Source organism: Canis aureus, chromosome 27 (assembly GCF_053574225.1).
Source record: "Canis aureus isolate CA01 chromosome 27, VMU_Caureus_v.1.0, whole genome shotgun sequence".
NCBI lineage: Eukaryota > Metazoa > Chordata > Mammalia > Carnivora > Canidae > Canis > Canis aureus.
This window is the reverse complement of record NC_135637.1, coordinates 8,914,275-8,933,015: the sequence shown is the minus strand read 5'-3', so window position 1 is coordinate 8,933,015 and position 18,741 is coordinate 8,914,275. Positions and strand designations below refer to the sequence as shown.

The window sequence follows — 18,741 nt, the reverse complement described above, 5'->3', positions numbered from 1 at the left end:
AAATGAGCACTGGCAACAATAACTGCACCAGCTAGCACTTGTTCAGTGCCAGACATTGTTCTAAGGGCACTCTGTGATGAACTCATTTCATTCCCACGCCACCATGCAAGGGTGCTGCTATAATTATCATCACTCTGCAGGTGAGTCATGGGGAGGTTTAAGTGAGTTGCCCAAGGTCACAGAGCCAGGGAGTGGTAAAGACAGGATATGAACCCAGGGCATCTGGCTAAAGCACACGTGACCCATCGGCTCTCCTCTTGTCACAAGTGTTATTAGTATTACTTGGGGTGGGGGTCAGGAAGGGTGAGTAGGTGAGGAGGGTAACCAGCCCCACAAGGCCCAGCATACAGCTCTAGGCCTCCAGCAGGCCACACCCTGCATCTATTGCTGCCTCAAAAGGTGGAAGCATTGCCAAACCAATTATTCCAGTAGTTCCTCACCTGGAACTACAGCCACGAGCACCAAACACAAGTTCCTAGGCCCCAGTCCTCCCCAGCCCCCACGTGGATTCTGAGCACTGATTCCCGCAGCCAGGGGCATATCCCACAGCAGAGACAGCTGGGAAGGACCACAAGGACCCCCAGGCTGGAAGGGGGAACCAGAGAAGACAAGGCAGGGAGAAGAGGTCCCCCATATGTCACGCTTCAATGTGTGACCTCAGACAAGAAACAGTCCCTCTGTAGGGACGCCTAGGTGGCTCAGCGGTTGAGCATCTGTCTGCCTTCGGCTCAGGACATGATCCCGGAGTTCCAGGATTGAGTCCTGCATCAGGCTCCTGCATAGAGCCTGTTTCTTCTCCCTCTGCCTATGTCTCTGTCTCTCTCTGTGTCTCTCATGAATAAATAAATAAAATCTTAAAAAAAAAAAAACAGTCCCTCTGTGGGGACAGATGTTTCCTCATCTGTAAAATAAGGGAGAGGACTCACATCCACAGGCCCTGGGCACATCTGCAAAGAGTCAACCATAAACCAGGGGAGCTGGGCTCCCAGATGCCTGATTCAGATGACAAGGTCCCTGCCTCACCAAAAACCAGGTTCCAGTTCAGGGCACCTTGGGCCCTCGGGCTTTAGCCCCTGGAGACACTCTGTTCTGCTACTCTAAGTCATCCCCCCAAGACCAAGCCCCTCCAATCAGCCAGTACCTGCCCTCCAGACCTCTGGGGGCCCACACAGCCTGCCTCAGATACTGTGTTCAACCATGCCAAAGGCCCCCTGCAGAGCTAAACATCAACAGAGGCCAGTGTTCATGATCTAGGACCTGACGGCTCATGGGTTCAAGTCCCAGGTCTACCATTTTCCAGCTGTATGGCTTTGGACAAGTCACTCAACCTCTCTGGGCCTCAGTTTCTGAGTGCTGAACTGATCGCCCCACCCTTCTCACCCTGACCTTCCAATCAACTGGCTTCTGAGGCTCTCCTACAACTTGATGCCTACACTTCCACACTGAATCACACAGGCCAGCCACAGTCCATACCAGTCAGTACACCTGAGCAGAACAGCCAGAGCCACACCAAGATGGGCTGCCCCTTCCTGCTCCCACTCCCCAACCCAGATCTGTGCATACATGGGCTATTGCAGAGGTCCCCGTTTCTCAGACAGAAATGCTGAGGCCCAGGGAGAAAGGTGGTCCTTCCCAACGACACCTGCATCCCACCCGGCAGTCGGCCCAGGGCCAATGGGAGAACAGGGAGTGGGGGCCCCCACAGGCTGGGGTAGGGCATACCCGGTTCTCGTCGTAGATGATCTGCACCAGGCTGCGATGCTTTGACTCAATGGGTGGCGGCGACACCGGCTTCTCGGGCTCTGGGGGTTTGGCAGCCTCCTCCTCCAGCTGTTGCTGTGGAAAGGGGGAGAGTGCAGCGGTGAGCACCCTGGCGGGCGGAAGGCAAGATGTAGCACCCCCATGGTAGAGGGGCGGCACCACGCAACCCAGCAGGCCCAGTGGACTCGCACAGGAAGTCAGGCTGCTAACCATTTCCTCTGAGTCACCAGGGGACCCCGAGCTCTGGAGAGGCCCCAGCTGGGTGGGGAAGGGCCCATTCCAGGCTCTCAACTATGTGGCTAGCCTTCCTGGATTCGAATCCCATTTTGGCCACTTATGAGCTAGGTGAGTAAAAGCAGGCTGCTGGGTGCACCATGCTGCCATTTCCTGGTCTGTAAAATGGGGCTTATCACCGTGCCTCTCTGACAACTTTGTGCATGGACAGCATGGCCGGGGGCTCGCTAAAAGCCAGTGGCTAGCCTCCTCATCACTACAAGGACCATCACCATCAGGGGAGGCTGCATGGACTCTGGAGCCCAGCTGTGTGGACTGGAATCCTAGTTCAAGTACTTCCTTACTCTCTAAGTTGGAAATTGCTAAATTTCCCTGAGCTTCACTTTCCTCACCTGGAAACAAGGGATAATTAAAGCCTCCACCCTGGAAAGCAGGTAGAAAGGTTAAAACGTGCAGAGGCACACAACGGACACAGCACCAACCAAGCACATCCTCATCCTCATCTGCCCTGTGCTCTTCACACTGGACCCTCCTCCCCCAAACACCATAGAACATCCCTTCATGCTGCTGTCCACTTTCCTCTGAAAAGACAAAGTGAAGACTAGAGAGCTTAAGACATTGGTCCACAGTCCCACAGAAGACCAATGCCTGGGTGTGTGCAATCTGACAGGGCATCCTGAATGAGAGCAGAACACCATTTTCTGCTCGTAATGCATAATCTACCCACAACTACTGACCATGGAACAAACCAAGAGAAACTCAAAAAGGCGGCCAAGACAAGAGCCACACAGAAAGAGCCAGAAAATCTAGTCCTGGCTTCCGCTGGCACCAAGGAAGGCCTGGCTGGTAGAGCCAAGCTGCTTCAGTCCCACAGTGACCCCTGGCGGTAGCTTCCAGAAGGGCAGCCAGAATCTGGCAAAACCTGGGAAAAAACCCCTGAAGTGCAAAACAATGGAAGCCAAGAGGTGGAAGAAGCATTACAGCCAGGAAGCAGATTCTCTACAATTTGTGAAGGTGGCCCTCCAGGAAGCACCAAGGAGAGATACCACCTGAGGCGCACAGAGATCTTGGTGACACAGAACTCCGCCAAGGCCGGAATCGAACCTCACTCAATCGCTCACCAGCTCTGTGAGCCTTGACCAAGTCACTGAAGCACATAATGTGCTGCTACACACAGCCAGTCAGACACTGACTATTGAAGGCAAATCGAAGCCACAATCCCACCTCTACCCGCCAGGAAGGCTAGAAGGAAAACAGGAACTTGGGCAACAAGCGTCAGTGAGGCTGTGAGGGAACTGAGGGCCCTTGCTTGGCTGCCGGGAACACGAGGAGACACAGTGGCCATAGGAGACAGTCTGGTGGCTCCTCCAATTGTCACACATGGGGTTACTATATGACCTGGCCAATCTACTCCCAGGTATGTAGCCCAAGGAACCAAAAAAAGATGCACAAGCAAAAATGTGAACCAAGTGTTCACAGCCCCTGTGTTCACGACATTCAAACGATGGAAGCAACCCCAGCCTCTATCAGATGAATGGGGATCAGAATGCGGTCCAGCCACACAAAGGGTATTATGTGGCCTTAAAACGGGGAGCTGGGCTGGCTTGGTGAAGCATGTGGCTTTCGATCTTGGGGTCGTGAGTTTGAGCCCCATGTCGGGCATAGAGATTACTTTAAAAAAAAAAAAAAAAAAAAGGAAGGACATACTGACATCAGCTACAATATGAGCCTTTCACCAAGTGAAAGCAGCCAGACACACAAGGTGATGTATTATAGGATTCGACTTCTAGGAAATATTCAGAAGACAGAAACATGATGCAGACTGGTGGCTGTCCTAAAACTAAACACAAGGGATAGTTGCCCAACACTGTATCTTAAAGGCAGCCACAAACAACACATATGAACGTGACTGTGTGCCAATACAACTTTTACAAAAACAGGCATCAAGCCAGATTTGGCTGGATTTGCTGGCCCCAGAATAGAGGGTAGCTGGGGATGAGGGCTCCTACAAAGGCCAGGAGGGCACCATTGTGGAGGGGGCGTCTGAGCAGGTACCTAAAGATGCCAAGGGAAGCCTGAGAGGGTCTGGGAAAATGTAGATCATCAGTTAATTTTATATCAGTTAATGTTAAAAATTAAACTACAGAATTAACATCACAAATCTTTATGTTAACTTTTCTCTGGTCTCAACGGTTACCATAAAGACCCTTTTTTACCACATGACCCCGTTCCCTCCTTACAACCCTATGATGGGCTATCAAATCTGTGCCCATTTCACAGAAAGAAAACTGCAGCTGAGGGGAGGTGACTGTTTAAAGGCAGAGCTGGGAGGCCCTGCCCACTCAGGTTCCAGGGCCTCGGCCAGAGGCAGGTGAGGGTAACTGTCCTCCCCACATCACTGGAGGGTGGGGGGTGGCAGCAATGAGAACAGAACACTGAAAGCCTGGCTGTGAAGCCTAGCCTCACCTTGCAGCCCTGTGCCAGCTGGTACAGTAGCCACTTGAGGCTTATTCAAGTGTAGGTGTGTGTCGTTTAATTCAAATTACACTAAGCTAGAAGTTCAGTTATTCAACCAAACCAGGAGCGTGTCACACAAAAGCTACCTCTGTGCACAGAATAGCACTCTTGCGCAGTGGACGTAAGGGCAGGAAAATGAGCGGACACGTGGGCAGGCTCGGCACACATTCACTACTACTCCCAGTATTCTCTCCCGAGGCGCCACCACCCCACCCATCCGCACCTGCTTCTTCTTCAGCTTGGAGATCTGCTGCTCCACCATAGTGATCTCACGGTCCACCCGGTCCATGTTCTGGATCAGCTCCTCCTTGGAGAGCCGCGGAGGTACCAGCTCCAGCTCAGGGTCAGCGTGTGGCGGGCTGGGAGGAGACACAGGCTCCAGCTTGCCTGCCAGGCTGCGATCCTGCGTGGAGAGAAGAGAAGCATGGAATCAGTGCAGAGGGCATCCCAGCCAGCATGCCCTGCCATGCTCCCCAGGTTTCCAGCCATGACCTCAGGCCCCAGCACTATAGAAGTTTTCACAACCTCTCCTCAAGCCATGAAGCCTCCCCTCTTCCCTCCTCCCACAACACATCTCTCTCGTGCTCCACCTACCTGGCCATGTTCTCCCACTGAACCAAACTCCCCAAGAACAAGCACCAAGACCCCCATGTCCAAGCCCCCAAAGCCTGGCCTCAGCTGACCCTCCGTGAACATTTGTTCATAGCACACAGTCTGAATAGCACATAGGCTGCAAGCCCAGTTTTGTAAATGCACACAGAGACCCAAGACCAAGGAGAACAAGACAGAGGTGCAAGGAGCTATGGACACTGGGGGAGAAGCTTTCAACTTTCCTTGTTTCATTGTCCAGTATTCTTCTGCTTTTCTTCTTTGAGGATTACTCTTTGTATAACAAAGTTTTCAAAATTAGATCAAACAGGGGAATCCTTCATTAGGTTATCCATCGACCCACTCATTCCAACTGGGGTTTACTGAGCCCCAAGCTGTGCCAGGAATACTCTGGGGAGGAGGAGGTTAAAACAAACAAAACAAAACAAAACCCAGTCCTTGCCTCTGGAGCACAGATGTGCAAGGCCCCAGGTTCAGATCCCAGTCCACTCAGCCACCCCCCAGCACTGTGACCAAAAGCACCTCAGGCACTCGCTCCCTGTCTCAGCTTCCTCATCTGTACAATGGGACAACTCCTGCCTGCACCCAGGCTGCTGTGTGGCTGGGATGAGCTAATGTGTACAAAGAGTTCAGCTCAGAGCCTGGCAGACTGTAAGGCGCCTCATAAGCGGGGGCTGGGACTGTCCTGCCCCAAAACCCAGGTTTCGGGCCTGGCGGCCAGCACAGGCAGAACCCAGCCTACGCCTGAGCCATCCTCAAGGCCACGCCGGCAGCTGCTGGCCGAGGAGGCCCCAGCAAGAGCTCTTGGCTGCCGCCTCCCCGCCCCCATGGCAGCTGCACCCAGAGGACAGAGGACACATTATTCCCTGGGACAACTGCAGCCCCATGGGCTGCCAAGTGCTCCCCATCTCAGGACGAGCAGAGGCCGTGCCATCATGTGGCCACCCCTCCCCCCCCCACAGGCCCTCCCAAGGTCCACACGGCCCGAGGTTCTCAGGACGTCCCCGGGTTTGCCTTCTGTCCTCATCGTGTCCATCTGTGACATGGGGAAAGCTGGTATCAGGACTCTAGGCCTTCCACACTCAGAATGCTCGGGGGAAATGCAGAAAAGGCCCCAAGGCCCTCAACCACCTGGCCCCCACGCTGCTCAGGTCCACAGGGAGGTCCCAGAAATCAAACCAGGTACCACTCCTCACTCAGCCCATCCTCATTCCCAGCACACCTACAGCAGCCCTACAGGGGGCTGCCACTTTGTCCCCACCTCACGGACGAGGAACCCGGGAACCTGGAAGCACATGCCCAGCACAGCTCTAAGCCAGTGACCAGCAAAAGCCAGGTGGAAGAATAATTCGATTCAGGTTTGCATTTTGGACTGTCCAACTACTTACCCACCATTGTACTGGGAAAGCAGCCACAAACAAGGCACAAATGAATGAGCATGGCCAATAATACTTTATTTACAACAGGCTGAGCACTAAGTTTAGAGCCCACCAAGCCTCCCAACCTCTGCCCGTAGTAATTCACAAGTCTGAACTCAGGTAATTGTCACAAATATCCTGTGAAGGAGGAATACTGCTTTTCCCATTTCCCAGATGAAGAAAAGACCCCGTAAGGTTCAGCAACATGCCTGAGGTCACCAGCCACAATGCTAAGGAACCCTGGCTTGGAGGGCATAAGAGGCTGAGGCTGAGCCTCAATCAGGTAGGCAGAACACGAGACCAGGCTGCAGGGCATTCCATAGCAGAGACAAGGTCCAGACCATTTTTCATCCCAAGGAACTGCAAGGCTGGGCAAAAAAAAAAACAAGAGCAAGATCTCTTCCAGCGCCCAGGACTCCCTGAAATTAGTGTCAAAACTGTGTGTAGAAGAAAACTTCCCTAGAAAAATATGCAGTGGGCTTGGGACTCTAACTACTCCTCAACAGGAGGGCCAAGCCGGTGGATACAGGCACCATGGGCACCTGGGCCCACACATACCAAACCAGAATCCATTCATGTGCTCCAGCATCTGAGGGCCTTTGCACAAGCCATCCCCTCTGCCCACAGCACCCAACTCCACCTCTGGGCCAGTAGAAATCAGACTCCCCTTCCATGGCCACCTCCCCCTGCCCCTGAGATCTACTGGTTCCTCCATGTATCAAGGGCACTTGGCTAGGCTCTCCCTGCAGATTCAGCCATTTCTCAGGGTTCTGGAGACAAAAGGTGGCAGTGACGTGGGTCCTGGAGCCCAATAGTATTACCTGTTGTAAGAAACACCTCCCCTCCCCTCTCTGATGGTACACCATAACCAAGAAGGAAGACAAACAGCACCCCCACACAGGAACAGTTCTCAAAAGCAACACTAGCAAAAGAAGAGCCCATTCCAAAGCTGGCAGTCAGCACAAGGCTTAGATGAAGCAACTGGCAACTGCTGGAAACCACTGGAAAAGCTGCTGGAAACTTTTCCTTAAATTCTTGCTGGGTAAGATCCACCTTCTTCAATGGCTTCTGGTCATTTGAGGTTCAGGCTTAGCTTTTATTCTCACCAAAAATGCACAAGTGGGTCCATCAATGGCTGAACAAAGAAAACGTGGATCATCATATAATGGAACATGATTCGGCCCTAAAGAGGAATGGAGAAGCCCCAATCCATGCCATAACATGGATGAACCCAAAGAACATGAAGCTGGGCAACCCCAGTGGCGCAGCAGTTTAGCACCACCTGCAGCCCAGGGTGCGATCCTGGAGACCCGGGATCGAGTCCCACATCGGGCTCCCAGCATGGAGCCTGCTTCTCCCTCTGCCTGGGTCTATGCCTTTCTCTCTATCTCTCTCTCTCCCTCTCTGTGCCTCTCATGAATAAATAAATAAAATCTTTAAAAAAATGGGAAGGAAGGAAGGAAGGAGGAAGGAAGGAAGGACATGAAGCTGAGAGAAAGAAGCCAGACAGAAATGGCCTCATTAGAGGATTCCATTGATAGGAAACGTCCAGAACAGGCAAATCCAGAAGGAAAGAGAGCAGACTGGTGGTTGCCAGGGGCTGGGGAGGAAGGAATGAGGAGTGACTGCGTATGGGTATAGGGTCTCCTGTCGGGGTGAAAAAAATGTTTTGGAATGAGGAGAAGTGGGGGCTGGCCAGCACTGTGAAGGTATTAAATGCCACGGACTGTTCACTTTCACAAGGTTAATTTCAGGTTCTGTGAATTTTACCTCAACTTAAAAAGCAGCAGCACACCCATGAGCAAAGAGCACTTTCTCCATAACTTGAGTTTTCCAGGAATGGGACCAAGCTGGGTCTACTGGCTACTGGGCCTCCAGATGGTTCTCCCGATGGCTGCTGGCCTTCACTTCAGCCCAAAGCCACAGGAGCAAAACAACAAACTCATACCCCAGCCGGTCACCAGGTAGCAATTGGCACCATTTTCCCCATCAGATGCCCTCGGTGTAAAATTCAGGCCAACACAGAAGAGAAAACTCACTATGCAAAATTAAAGACATAGAGGCAGCAAAAACCCTGTAGCTGGTAAGGTCCCCTTAATCCCAGCTTCAGGAAGGGGCGGAGCTGGCCTCAGGCACCCAGAGTCTACTCTGGAGTCACAATGATGGGTTCCAGGATGGGCAAGGACCCCACACACAGGCAAGGAGGGAAAGAGCTGTGGCTGGAAATACGGGGATGGAGGGAAGCCTCTCCCTTTATGCTGGCCTTCAACATAGGAAGAGGAAGGCCTGGAATCGCAAACTGCCTTCTTATTGTTAACACACTAAGACCACGTAGAAAATGGCAGACCCAAGACAGGGACAGAGATGGGGACCTGGTGACATCCTATCATCTGGATCAAGCTGTACCTGAAGTCAACCAACCCTGGATTCCAGTTATATGAGCCAGGATACATTCTTAAGTTAGTCTGACATGAGTTTTCTGTCTTTTTCAGCCAACAAAGCCCCAAAAGACAAAGGGACTTTCAGAAATGGTTCTGTGTGTGATGACTCTGGAGTCCCCTAAAACAGAGTTTGGTGAATTCCAAAGGAAGCCTGATACCACAAAACTCCAGAGGCTCAAGGGCAGGGAAGCATTATAAAACAGAACATTTTCATATGAAAAAGGAACACAGCTGGGGGGGGGGGGGGGTGGAACAGGGCTGTAAAAAAAATCCCACTGAATTCCAGTCCCCTGCATCCAGCTGAATTCCACAAAGCAGATGCAAAAAACATCTGAACACTTTCAGAATTGTGTTCTCCCCTGGCTTCTTCCCTTGCCCAAAATCTGCTCAAACTTTCCAAATGCTCTTCATAAGCAGCCTGGACCAATTACAATAGTTGGTCTAGGCAGGCCCCAGTGCTGGGCCTATCCCTTCCCTGAACCCCAGGGGCCAGGAAGAGAAGATAGAGACAGACAGAAACAGACACAAAGACAAGACTCCCCAGGCAGCTACAAGAGGAACAAGGATAGGATCACAGAGCTACTTCGAGGCATAGACACCCTCAGAAGAATTCACAGGTCTGAAGGCTCTGAGCCACTATTCCAGAGAGCCAGTCCAGGCGGGCAGTAGAGGCCTGATGGGGGCTAGCCAGAGATAACTGTCAGCCTGTTCTCTGGGCAGAACCGGACAGGAGCTGGGGAGCACAACCCATTGGGGGCCCCAGTCTCTACGAAAGAAATCAAAGTTCCCAGTGTGGCCCATGGCCTGGCTAATGGCATGGCCCTAAGCCCTTCACACATATCCCACTCTCCTACCATCCAAGGCCCACTTAGGGAAACAGTTCTTCTAACAGCAACATCCCTCCCAGCAAGCTGAGCAGTCGGGGTTGGGGAGGGGGGATTGCAGGCACCGGGAGGATGGAGGCAGGCAGCCCGCAGCAGGACAGCCTGGTAGGCAGGGAGGGGTGGCAGACCCAGGCTGCCTGGCCTTCGGTGCCCACTTCCCAGCGACCGTGGGTGAGTGGCTTTCTCTCTTAAGCTGGGCCCCTTTAGAGAAAGTATGCTCTGTGATCACACTTCACGGGGCTGGGAAGACACAAAGGAATGACACTCACAGCTGGCACACTACCTGACACGCTCACTTAATGTTAACTTATCATCACCACCACCACCACGGGAACACCTCTTTTATGCCAGCCTCCCAGTGGAGGACCTGCCTTGGCCAGAAACCCCACCATCCAATCCCATCCAGCATCAGACAGAGAAGAGGACCCAGCAGGCTCAAATGGTCCACTTCCATCGCCTGGCCTGGCTCCCACACCCACCAGTGCTGCATGAGGACTGACCTCACCCAGCAGCTGGGAGACTGTTAATGAGCTAACATGTGTCCCCACGGTGGTGAAGACACTGAACGGAAACAGCACATGCAGAAGTGACATCCATCATCACTCAGCCGGCCAAGAATGAGCATGTCACCTGGCCACCGTCCCTGCCCCATCCCAGGCAGTGACAGTAGAACAAGAGTTTCGGGGCAGCCCGGAAACTGCTCCATTAGCACCTCCATCAGCTTGGCTCTGTGTAAATGGAGACCAAAGAAGCTTCCAACCTCAACTGTCCTAAGACTTACTGAAATGGCAGAAGAACCTCCCACAGTAATCTCTACACATCCTCACCCCACTGTCTCAGCTCGACTTTCTGTTTTAAAGAGGAGTAAATCAGAAGAGCTCTCTAGGGCACAGGGGAAACTGTGACCTAGGCAGGTGTGGTCCCTCTCTGGGCCAGGAGTGCCCTGCAGAGCCAACCTCAGCCCAGGCCTGGCCTCTGCCCAGCTGCACTGTGCCCTGCACTCAGCCCTCCCTCTTGGACGCTTGCCTGAGCTGTGCCTCAGTCCAACACACCAACCCGTCGCTTTGCACCCAGTCTAATCACAGAAGAAAACTGAATCCTCAGCAGGGCCCGTCTGGAGCCAGGCCTTACCTTGGACAGGTCCTCGGAGGCCCCGGGCTGGCCCGCAGCCAGCAGGGGTGAGGGTCGCAGCAGGGGGTCAGGCAGCAGCTCCAGGCGAGGGCGCTTGCTCTCAATGAACTCCATCTCTGACTTGCCCAGCTCGGGCAGGTATGAGTGGGACTCAGGTCGCAGGTGAAGCTCCTGGGACCTATGGAGGCAAGGACACAGGGTATCATATCTACCATTCTCCTGATGAGCACCTGCTGGGCACCACACCCTCTTGGACCCTCAGAGAGCAGTGCCCACCTGTGGAAGGGCACAGATCTATCTTCCTGCGAGCCTATGTTCATTATGTTCACAGAAAGAGGATGTACTGGCAATTCCCTCATTAGCGAGTGTGGCCCATCACCAGCAGCATCAGTCCCACCCGGAGCTAGTTACAAACAAGAGTCTGGAGTCCCACCCCGGGGCTACAGAGCCAGACTCTGCATTGAAACAAGAGCCCCAGGGTGATTCATGGGCACAGCAAATCTGAAAAGCCTTGTGGGTCCAGCGCAGATAATAACATAGGTGATGTTATATGCACATCATCCACCCAGGGCAGACATCACTAGCCAACCACAGCACTCTGGCTGCTAACCCTGCCTTCGCCTCCTTCTTGACTCAACCTAGCCAGGCTGCCTGGGGCAGAGATGCGAGCTGTCCAACCTAATCACTCCCAACTGGCTCTCCTTAACCTGCTCCCCCATTTGCAGAGGACAAAATTGGCCCAGAGAGGGCATGCCTTGCCTGAGCACACACAGCAGAGCCGAGACTCGCATACTCCATCTCCAGCTACGGCTCCTTACCAGACAGCCTAAACAGTGTCTCTGCTGAAATGCCTTTTAAGCTCACGCCCTCCCTGAACACTCCAAGTGCCTTCTTATCTCTGGGCCTTTGCATGTGCTGTTCCCTCTGTCTGGAGTACCTTTACCCAGCTGTCTGGTCAGCTACACACTAGACAAGCACCCCTCCTGTGAGAGGCCTTTCCTGGCCACTCTGGCCAGAGAGGTAATACCTTCCCCACCCCATAGGTAATAGTCACATGCCTCATTCTGGGGTCATTTTGTGTGGTCTCTGTGATGCATCTCCCTGCTAGACTGTGGGCCCCCCCCCAGGAAGGGCCATTTACCTGGATCCCGCTGTGTGCCCACAGCCTCGAATGAACCAGCATGTGCCAGATGTCAAGACTCTTAGCAGTTAGTGCTGTTACTATCTCTGGCACCTTGGGGCCCTGCTCTGACCTCGGTCCTCCTCTCACTGGGGTCCCCATCCCACTGCACTGGCTCCCTCCCTCCTACTTAAGGGTCTTAAGGAAACACAGGCCAGCCCAGATAGGCAGACATCTGCCAGAGGACCTCGTCTGGTAGCAAGGGGCAGAAAAGAGGAGGACAGAGGGAGGGAAGGAAGGGGCTCCCCGTGAGCACCCAGGTGTGGACATGTCCCTCTCAACTAGCACCCCAGCACTGCCCCTGCACATCTTGGTGGTCAACCCCTCCCGCCTAGCCACACATCCAGAGACCACTGAAGGCCCTTGGTAGGAAGTCAGAGGTTCCACATGGCTCATCCTGCTCATCCCCATCTTTGCCAAGTCACAGCTGCACGAGGACAAGGGGAAGCACACAGCCCAAGTGACCCCTCATTTCACACCAACCCTGCCTGCTCCTGCCCCAACACAGCCCTCCATCCTCCGACCTGAGACATGATGCCACAGCTCTGAGCCAGGCAACATGCCAGCCTCTCCTTACCTTTCATTCCCAGGCTGAAATTCAGACAGCAGGGAGGGCCTCCTCCTCTGCGGCTGGATGATGGAGCCAGGTGACAGGTGTGAGGTGTAGTCACGGGGGTGGTGCTGGTACTCGAGCAGCCCGACGTCCTGCAGCAGGAGGCCCAGGAAGTGAGCAAGCGAAAACTGCCCACTTCACAGTGGCAGGCAGGGGCGGCAGAGTCACATGCTCCCTGCTCAGGCCCACATCCCCACACAGCTCCTGAAGCCTAGAGTGGCCAGAGTGTGTACCTAGGGCTGACGGCCTCCAACCCTCACTCCCTGCCACACTGGTACCCACAGTGCTCTGCGATTATGCCCTCTTTCCAGAGGACACAGCCAAGTCCACGTGTCAGCAGACAGCTGGAAAAGCCACAGACTGCAGGTCTACCAACCAGGCCACTAAAGGAGCAGGGTGCATGCGTGAGACCGAGAAGCACAGGCAGGACACTGCCGACACCACCGGGCTGTGAGACTCAAAGGCCAGCTTCCAAGACAAGGCACCACCTTGGGACTCCCCTGTCTGCTGTGTGACAGGAAAAGCCACACATGTATGTCATATATAGCACAGATCAAAGTCACCAGGATACACTACAAGCAAAACCCTCCTTCTTCAGTAAAATGCCACCTAGTGTCCCTGACCATCTGAGGAAAAACTGAACACTAACAAACTAGATATATTCTGATTATCGACTACATTCTGACTATAGACACATTAAAAGGTTTTTTTAAAATAAGGATGGAGGAGCAACTGGATGGCTCAGTTGGTCAAGTGTCCGGTTCTTGATTTTGACTCACATCATGATCTTAGGGTCATGAAGTTGAGCCCTCTGGGGAGTTCCACGCTCAGTGGGGTGTCTGCTTGAGATCCTCTCCCTTTCCCTCCACCCCCCACTTGTGCTCTCTCATTCTTGCAAATAAGTAAATACATCTTTAAAAAAAACTTTAAAAGGATAAAAACAAGTCTCTCAAAAGAGCAAACAGGACTGGCTTCACACCATAGTAACCCAAATCGATCAGCGCTGTCTGCCTAGAACACTCAGTTCTACTATGTGTGACAATCAATTAGTGATGTCTGACACAGGTGAGGCTTAGGAAGAGCAGCACCACGTATGACTTATTTCCTTCTTGGCACCTCTCTTAATTCTCCCAATTTTCCCTAAACACCTAGTAAGTCTTCTGTTATTTGGTTTTTGTTTTTTAAGTGGTTATTTCTGCAAAGAGATCAGATGATACTAGGCAGGTGTGCTAGGAATGTATGTGTTTCAGATCCTCCAAACCAAGCATCTAGAAGGCTGAGAGGCCAAAGGTTAGAGCAGATGAATAAATGGAATGAACAGGGACCCTGTCAACTTCAGAGGCTGGAAACATTGAGGAAGCCCAACGTAGGGTACAGCTACAAGGTGCCTCAGGCTGGAGGGGGCTGTCCGATGCTCAAACCCTCTGAGATTTAGGTTTCCTTATCTTTGAAGGAGGCACCTACCTGGGAAAGAGGCCTTTGTGCCTACCACTCACCCCACCTTAACTCTCCAAAGCATCACCCCCCAAGATGAAGGGCAGCTTCCAAAAGGCAGAGAAGGTTTCAGCACATCCCTCCTGCCCCACTCTGCAACATCTAGCATGAGGCACCAGGTGCTCGTGCAGGGCGGCAGGCGGGAAGGAGGAGGAGGAAGAAAGGCCTCGAGGGAGGGAGTGAGGGCCTCTGGGATCACGCCGGCAAGGCTGCCAGGCAAAGATCTCGCGCGCACGTACAGAGGTGTGAGAAGGAATCAGCAGGCTTTGCAGTCTGCCAGGAGGAAAATTTTCTCCAACCGGCTCTTTCACACAAAAGCAAAATGAGCAAAGCGGCAGAGAGACAGACAATCCGATCCCCTGGGAAAGGGCCACAGCAAGACAGTGCCTACACCTGCCAATGGAGGCAGAAAAGGCACATGGCAAATGGGGCCCTCGATGAGGAGGAGGGGGAAAGAAGCCACTTCACAAACTTTCTGGCCTCCGTTTCTCAGTTTAGGACCCAAGAGGGAGATGTTTGTCTGCAAAGTCCCTCCAAAGAGCATCTTGGGGCCATTTGTGCAGGGTCCTCATGAAACTCCACCACAGGGCCTGAAGCAGGTCCCCGAGGCTGAACCCAGGAACCCCCAAGGGTGTCTGGATGCTCCACAGGAAGGCAAAAACTGGGGAGACCCCAAGAGAGAAACTGACCCAAGGTGGGGCTCACTTGAGATTGGATACCTCAGGCACTTGGGCTACAAGCCTCCCAGCCACATCTCGGAGCATGAGAACTCTTTGGGAGTTAAAATAGCAAGAATACCCATTGTACACAAATTGCCTGTGTCCATTTGCCACTAAAAGTTTGAAACACACTAACATAATCCCTACAACACCACCACGAGGTATCACACATAGTCCCATAGCAACATGAGAAATCAGGTACAGAGAAGTTAAGTGACTTTTCCAGGTCACACAGTAAGGAGGGGAGGCTCTGAGCCCCAAGACTGGCCCAAGCTGGCTTCCTGCTGAGGAACAGGCAGGAACAGGGGGCCAGTCCTGAACGACAGCAGCGAACCAGACTCGGGGAGAAGAGGCCTGCCCTGCCCTTGCTACGTGCTTCCAGAGCTCCTGCTCAGAAAATCAGAGGAAAAAAAAAAAAAAAAGAAAGAAAATCAGAGGAAAAGAGTCTCCAGGTGAGGCTCTGACTTGCCTCTGCTGGCTTCTCTCCAGCCATAGTGCCTCTGACACTGGGAATTGGGGCTAGCCAATAAACTGTGCCCCTAAACTCCCCAGGTAGGTGACATGGGGCTGTGGAAAAGCAGTGTAGCCAGGAGGGAACCCCATCTGGCATGTCTCTGCCCAGATTCTCCTGTGAGGTTACATGGACAGAGGGGCTGGGACATTGCACATCAGGTCAAATCCAAACTGGGCCTGGACTCTGGGAGATATCTGAAGGAGGGACTGGGAGGATTTTCCTTGCGGCTATGTTAGGAGGAGGCATGCTCCTCAATGATCCCTGGGATAGGGCTTCTCACCCCAGAAGGGGCTGAAGAAACATCTGGAACTGTACATGGCAGGCAAAGAACTCACAGGTCCCTCCTGGAGAAGTAGGGGCTACGATCAAGATGGCTCCCACTTCAGGGCCTTTGCATGTGCTATTCCCTCTACCTAGAACATTCTTTAGCCACATTTCCCCATGCCTGGCCCTCTAGTTCCCTTCAGGTTTTGACTCCAATGTCAGCTTCTCAGTGAGGCATCCTTCCCCGACTCCTGACTTCAATTAGGACCCCTGCAACCTCAGCCATCCCTCCCCTTTCCTCCCCTGCTCATTGTTCCCCCATGGGAACACTAGCTGCCAGAGGCAGGGATGCTTCTGGTTTGCTCACAGCTCTGTTCCCAGGGCCTACAATAGTACTGGCACATGAGGTGATCCCTCTGGCCCAGGCAGGCTCCTGGATCCCTGACCCTGAAGCCAGGGCAGCGCAGCTCCACGTGGGGCCCATGACGCTGCTGGCCTGTGACGAGGAGGATACAGAAGACACACGCGTTTGTGCCACAGCCAGTATCCACGCTGCTGGCCGTAGCCACAACCCACCCCCGCATCCAAGAACTGGGGCACATGCAGCACAACCATGTACCAGCTGGGGGCAATCTGCAAGTTCACCAGATTGAGCCTTCCCACAAAGAGTTTGACAAGCACCAATCCAGGGCAGGAGTCAGAAATGGGGCCCAAGGCCAAAGCCTGGCTCGGCACTCAGCCATCCCTCTGCATCTGGGCGGGCTGCTCTCAAGCTACAAGGGCAGCAGAGCCAAGCAGTTGTGACAGGGCCCAAATGGCCTGAAGAGCCTGCAATACTCACAGGGAAGGTTTGCTGACCCCTCCTCCAGAAGAAGAGCCCAAAGGCAAGGTGGAAAAGGATACCCATGCTATGTTGTCATAACAACACCATCGTTGAAATCAACATCACCATTATTTGATACCACTGTGTGCTAATTCTATCCAGGCACTGTGCAAAGGCCTCTGCCTACATCAGCTAACCTGACCCTGAAAATCCCTTAATTACCTTGCTCAGATAATGGGGAAACTGAGGCATAAGGTGGTAAGGCCACTTGTCCAAAATTCCACAGCCAGGATGTCTTTTAGGCAGGACATGAATGTGAGCAGTCTGGCTCCAAAAGCTGTACTCCTAACTACCCTTCTACAGTGAGGCACAGACAGATTAAGTAACTTGCCCAGGGCCACACAGCAGAAAGGGGTAGTGCTAAAGTCAGGCCTTGCACCTTTTGACTTGAACACATTCATTTAGCACAAGGACTCCAAGAACTCAGGGAAGTTCAAATGGTTCCTGTGGACTTGGGAGGAGAAATTGCAGAAAGACTGATAAGAAGCAAGGCAAGGAGGGTATGTCGGGGCTTCAATCCTGGGAGACCCTCAGGGAAAGATGTGGGGTCCTGATTCTGTAGGGAGGGAAGCCAAGACCACAGAGGTGGAGAGAACAGGACACAGATTCCATGGGTAGGGCAGATCATATTCAACGAGCAACACGCACTGTGCCTAAGTTGGTATTCAGAGAGGCCAAGCACGCTCCTGAAGTGGTCAGAAGAACAGTGGGATTTCCACAGCCCTGGGTCCAGGCCTCTGCCTGCAAGCACACCTGGAATTATGCCTTCCATCTGTGCTGTGCAGAGCACAGCAGGCAGCCTGGAGGTGTGGGCCAGCAGATGAGACAGTCCAGAGTCCCTCAGAGTCCAGGGTCCTGCAGCCCCAAGGAAAAAGAGGCTCTCCCTGGGGCTCTGTCACCCTGCCAGGAGGAAAGAAAGGTCTACAACATGCTTACTGCATGCAGATACCACCCTGAGCACCTTGCAAACATCCTCCCCTGAGGCTCAGACCCACAACTCCATACTGCAGATAGGAAAACTCAGGTTGCTCTATTGGGTTAAGTGAGCAGCCCAGTGTCACTCAGTAGGTTGGAAGGAACAGAGATATTCAAAGCCCCATCCAAGCAGCCTTGAGCCAGAGCACCCTGCAAGAGGCCTCTGGAGCCAGCACGGGCTATCCCAGAAGGTAAGCCTTTTAGGAGTATATGTGAGAGAGAACTGAGCCCCAGGAAGGTCAGAGGTCACTGGGTACAGGCTCCTCCCCTTCTTCCCAGCTTCCTGCCTTGGCTACTATGCTAGGAGCCAGGACACTGGGCTCCTGCCTGGCTCTCAGATGGAGCATTTATCTCCCTGTGCCTTGATTTCCCCTTTCTTCCACCCTCTGTCTTCTAGACTTGGAAAAGGGAGGCATCTCACAAAGCCCACCTGTAAAATAGGCTGATGAAAAGGGATTAGAGGGCATGTGGATTGCACTGGGGGCGGGAGGGGGGAGGGGAACCTCCAGATTACAGACCCAGTGCTGACCTCCCACCAGCTAAGGGCAAATAGCTCCAGCCGGAACACATGCCCAGGAGACCCCCCACAACCCCCGGGATGCCCAGAATTCTTGCTCCTGCCTTTCAGGTGACAAGCAGGGCTATGCCATCCCAGCACAAGGCAGGGTGGTCAGGGATTGGGGCCCCACAGCTGCCACCACACACGGGACAGGAACACCCCATCCCACAGCCACCCTAGGGGCCCATTCACCCCTGGCCTCAGCCTCCTGCTTCGAGTGGGTGGTGACTGCTGGGTCCTGTCCAGCCATATCCTGCGTCACTGACAGCCCAGCAGGGGAAGAAAAGGAGATGTTATGGGTCAGCCAGTGACCCCAGATGACCGGGAGAGTGCCCAGCTGAGGGCCTAGATGAGGCAAACGACAGAAGGGAAGGTAGGAGGGAGAGCGGGGGCTATAGAGACCAGAGGACTTCCCAGGGTTGTGCCCACAGGGAAGGGGATGGCAGAGGGGTGGGAACCTAGCAGCAGGGAATGAGAATCAAGACAGAAGACAGAAGCATCGGCCACGGGTCCCCGGGAGAGGCAGCCCCTCCAGGAGGCTGCAG

General features: G+C 53.4%; 1 protein-coding gene across 31 annotated transcripts in view; it reads right to left on the bottom strand.

Moving 5' to 3' along the window:
• NCOR2 (nuclear receptor corepressor 2) overlaps positions 1 to 18,741 on the bottom strand; it is a 212,469-nt gene that overhangs the window by 124,679 nt on the left and 69,049 nt on the right. For all 31 annotated transcript variants that reach the window (XM_077875269.1, XM_077875268.1, XM_077875270.1 and 28 more), the window contains 4 exons: positions 12,753 to 12,880; positions 10,996 to 11,173; positions 4,736 to 4,915; positions 1,723 to 1,836 (listed from right to left, as the gene is read on the bottom strand). In XM_077875269.1, the coding sequence (XP_077731395.1) occupies positions 1,723 to 1,836; positions 4,736 to 4,915; positions 10,996 to 11,173; positions 12,753 to 12,880 (600 nt within the window). The remainder of the gene's footprint in view (positions 1 to 1,722; positions 1,837 to 4,735; positions 4,916 to 10,995; positions 11,174 to 12,752; positions 12,881 to 18,741) is intronic.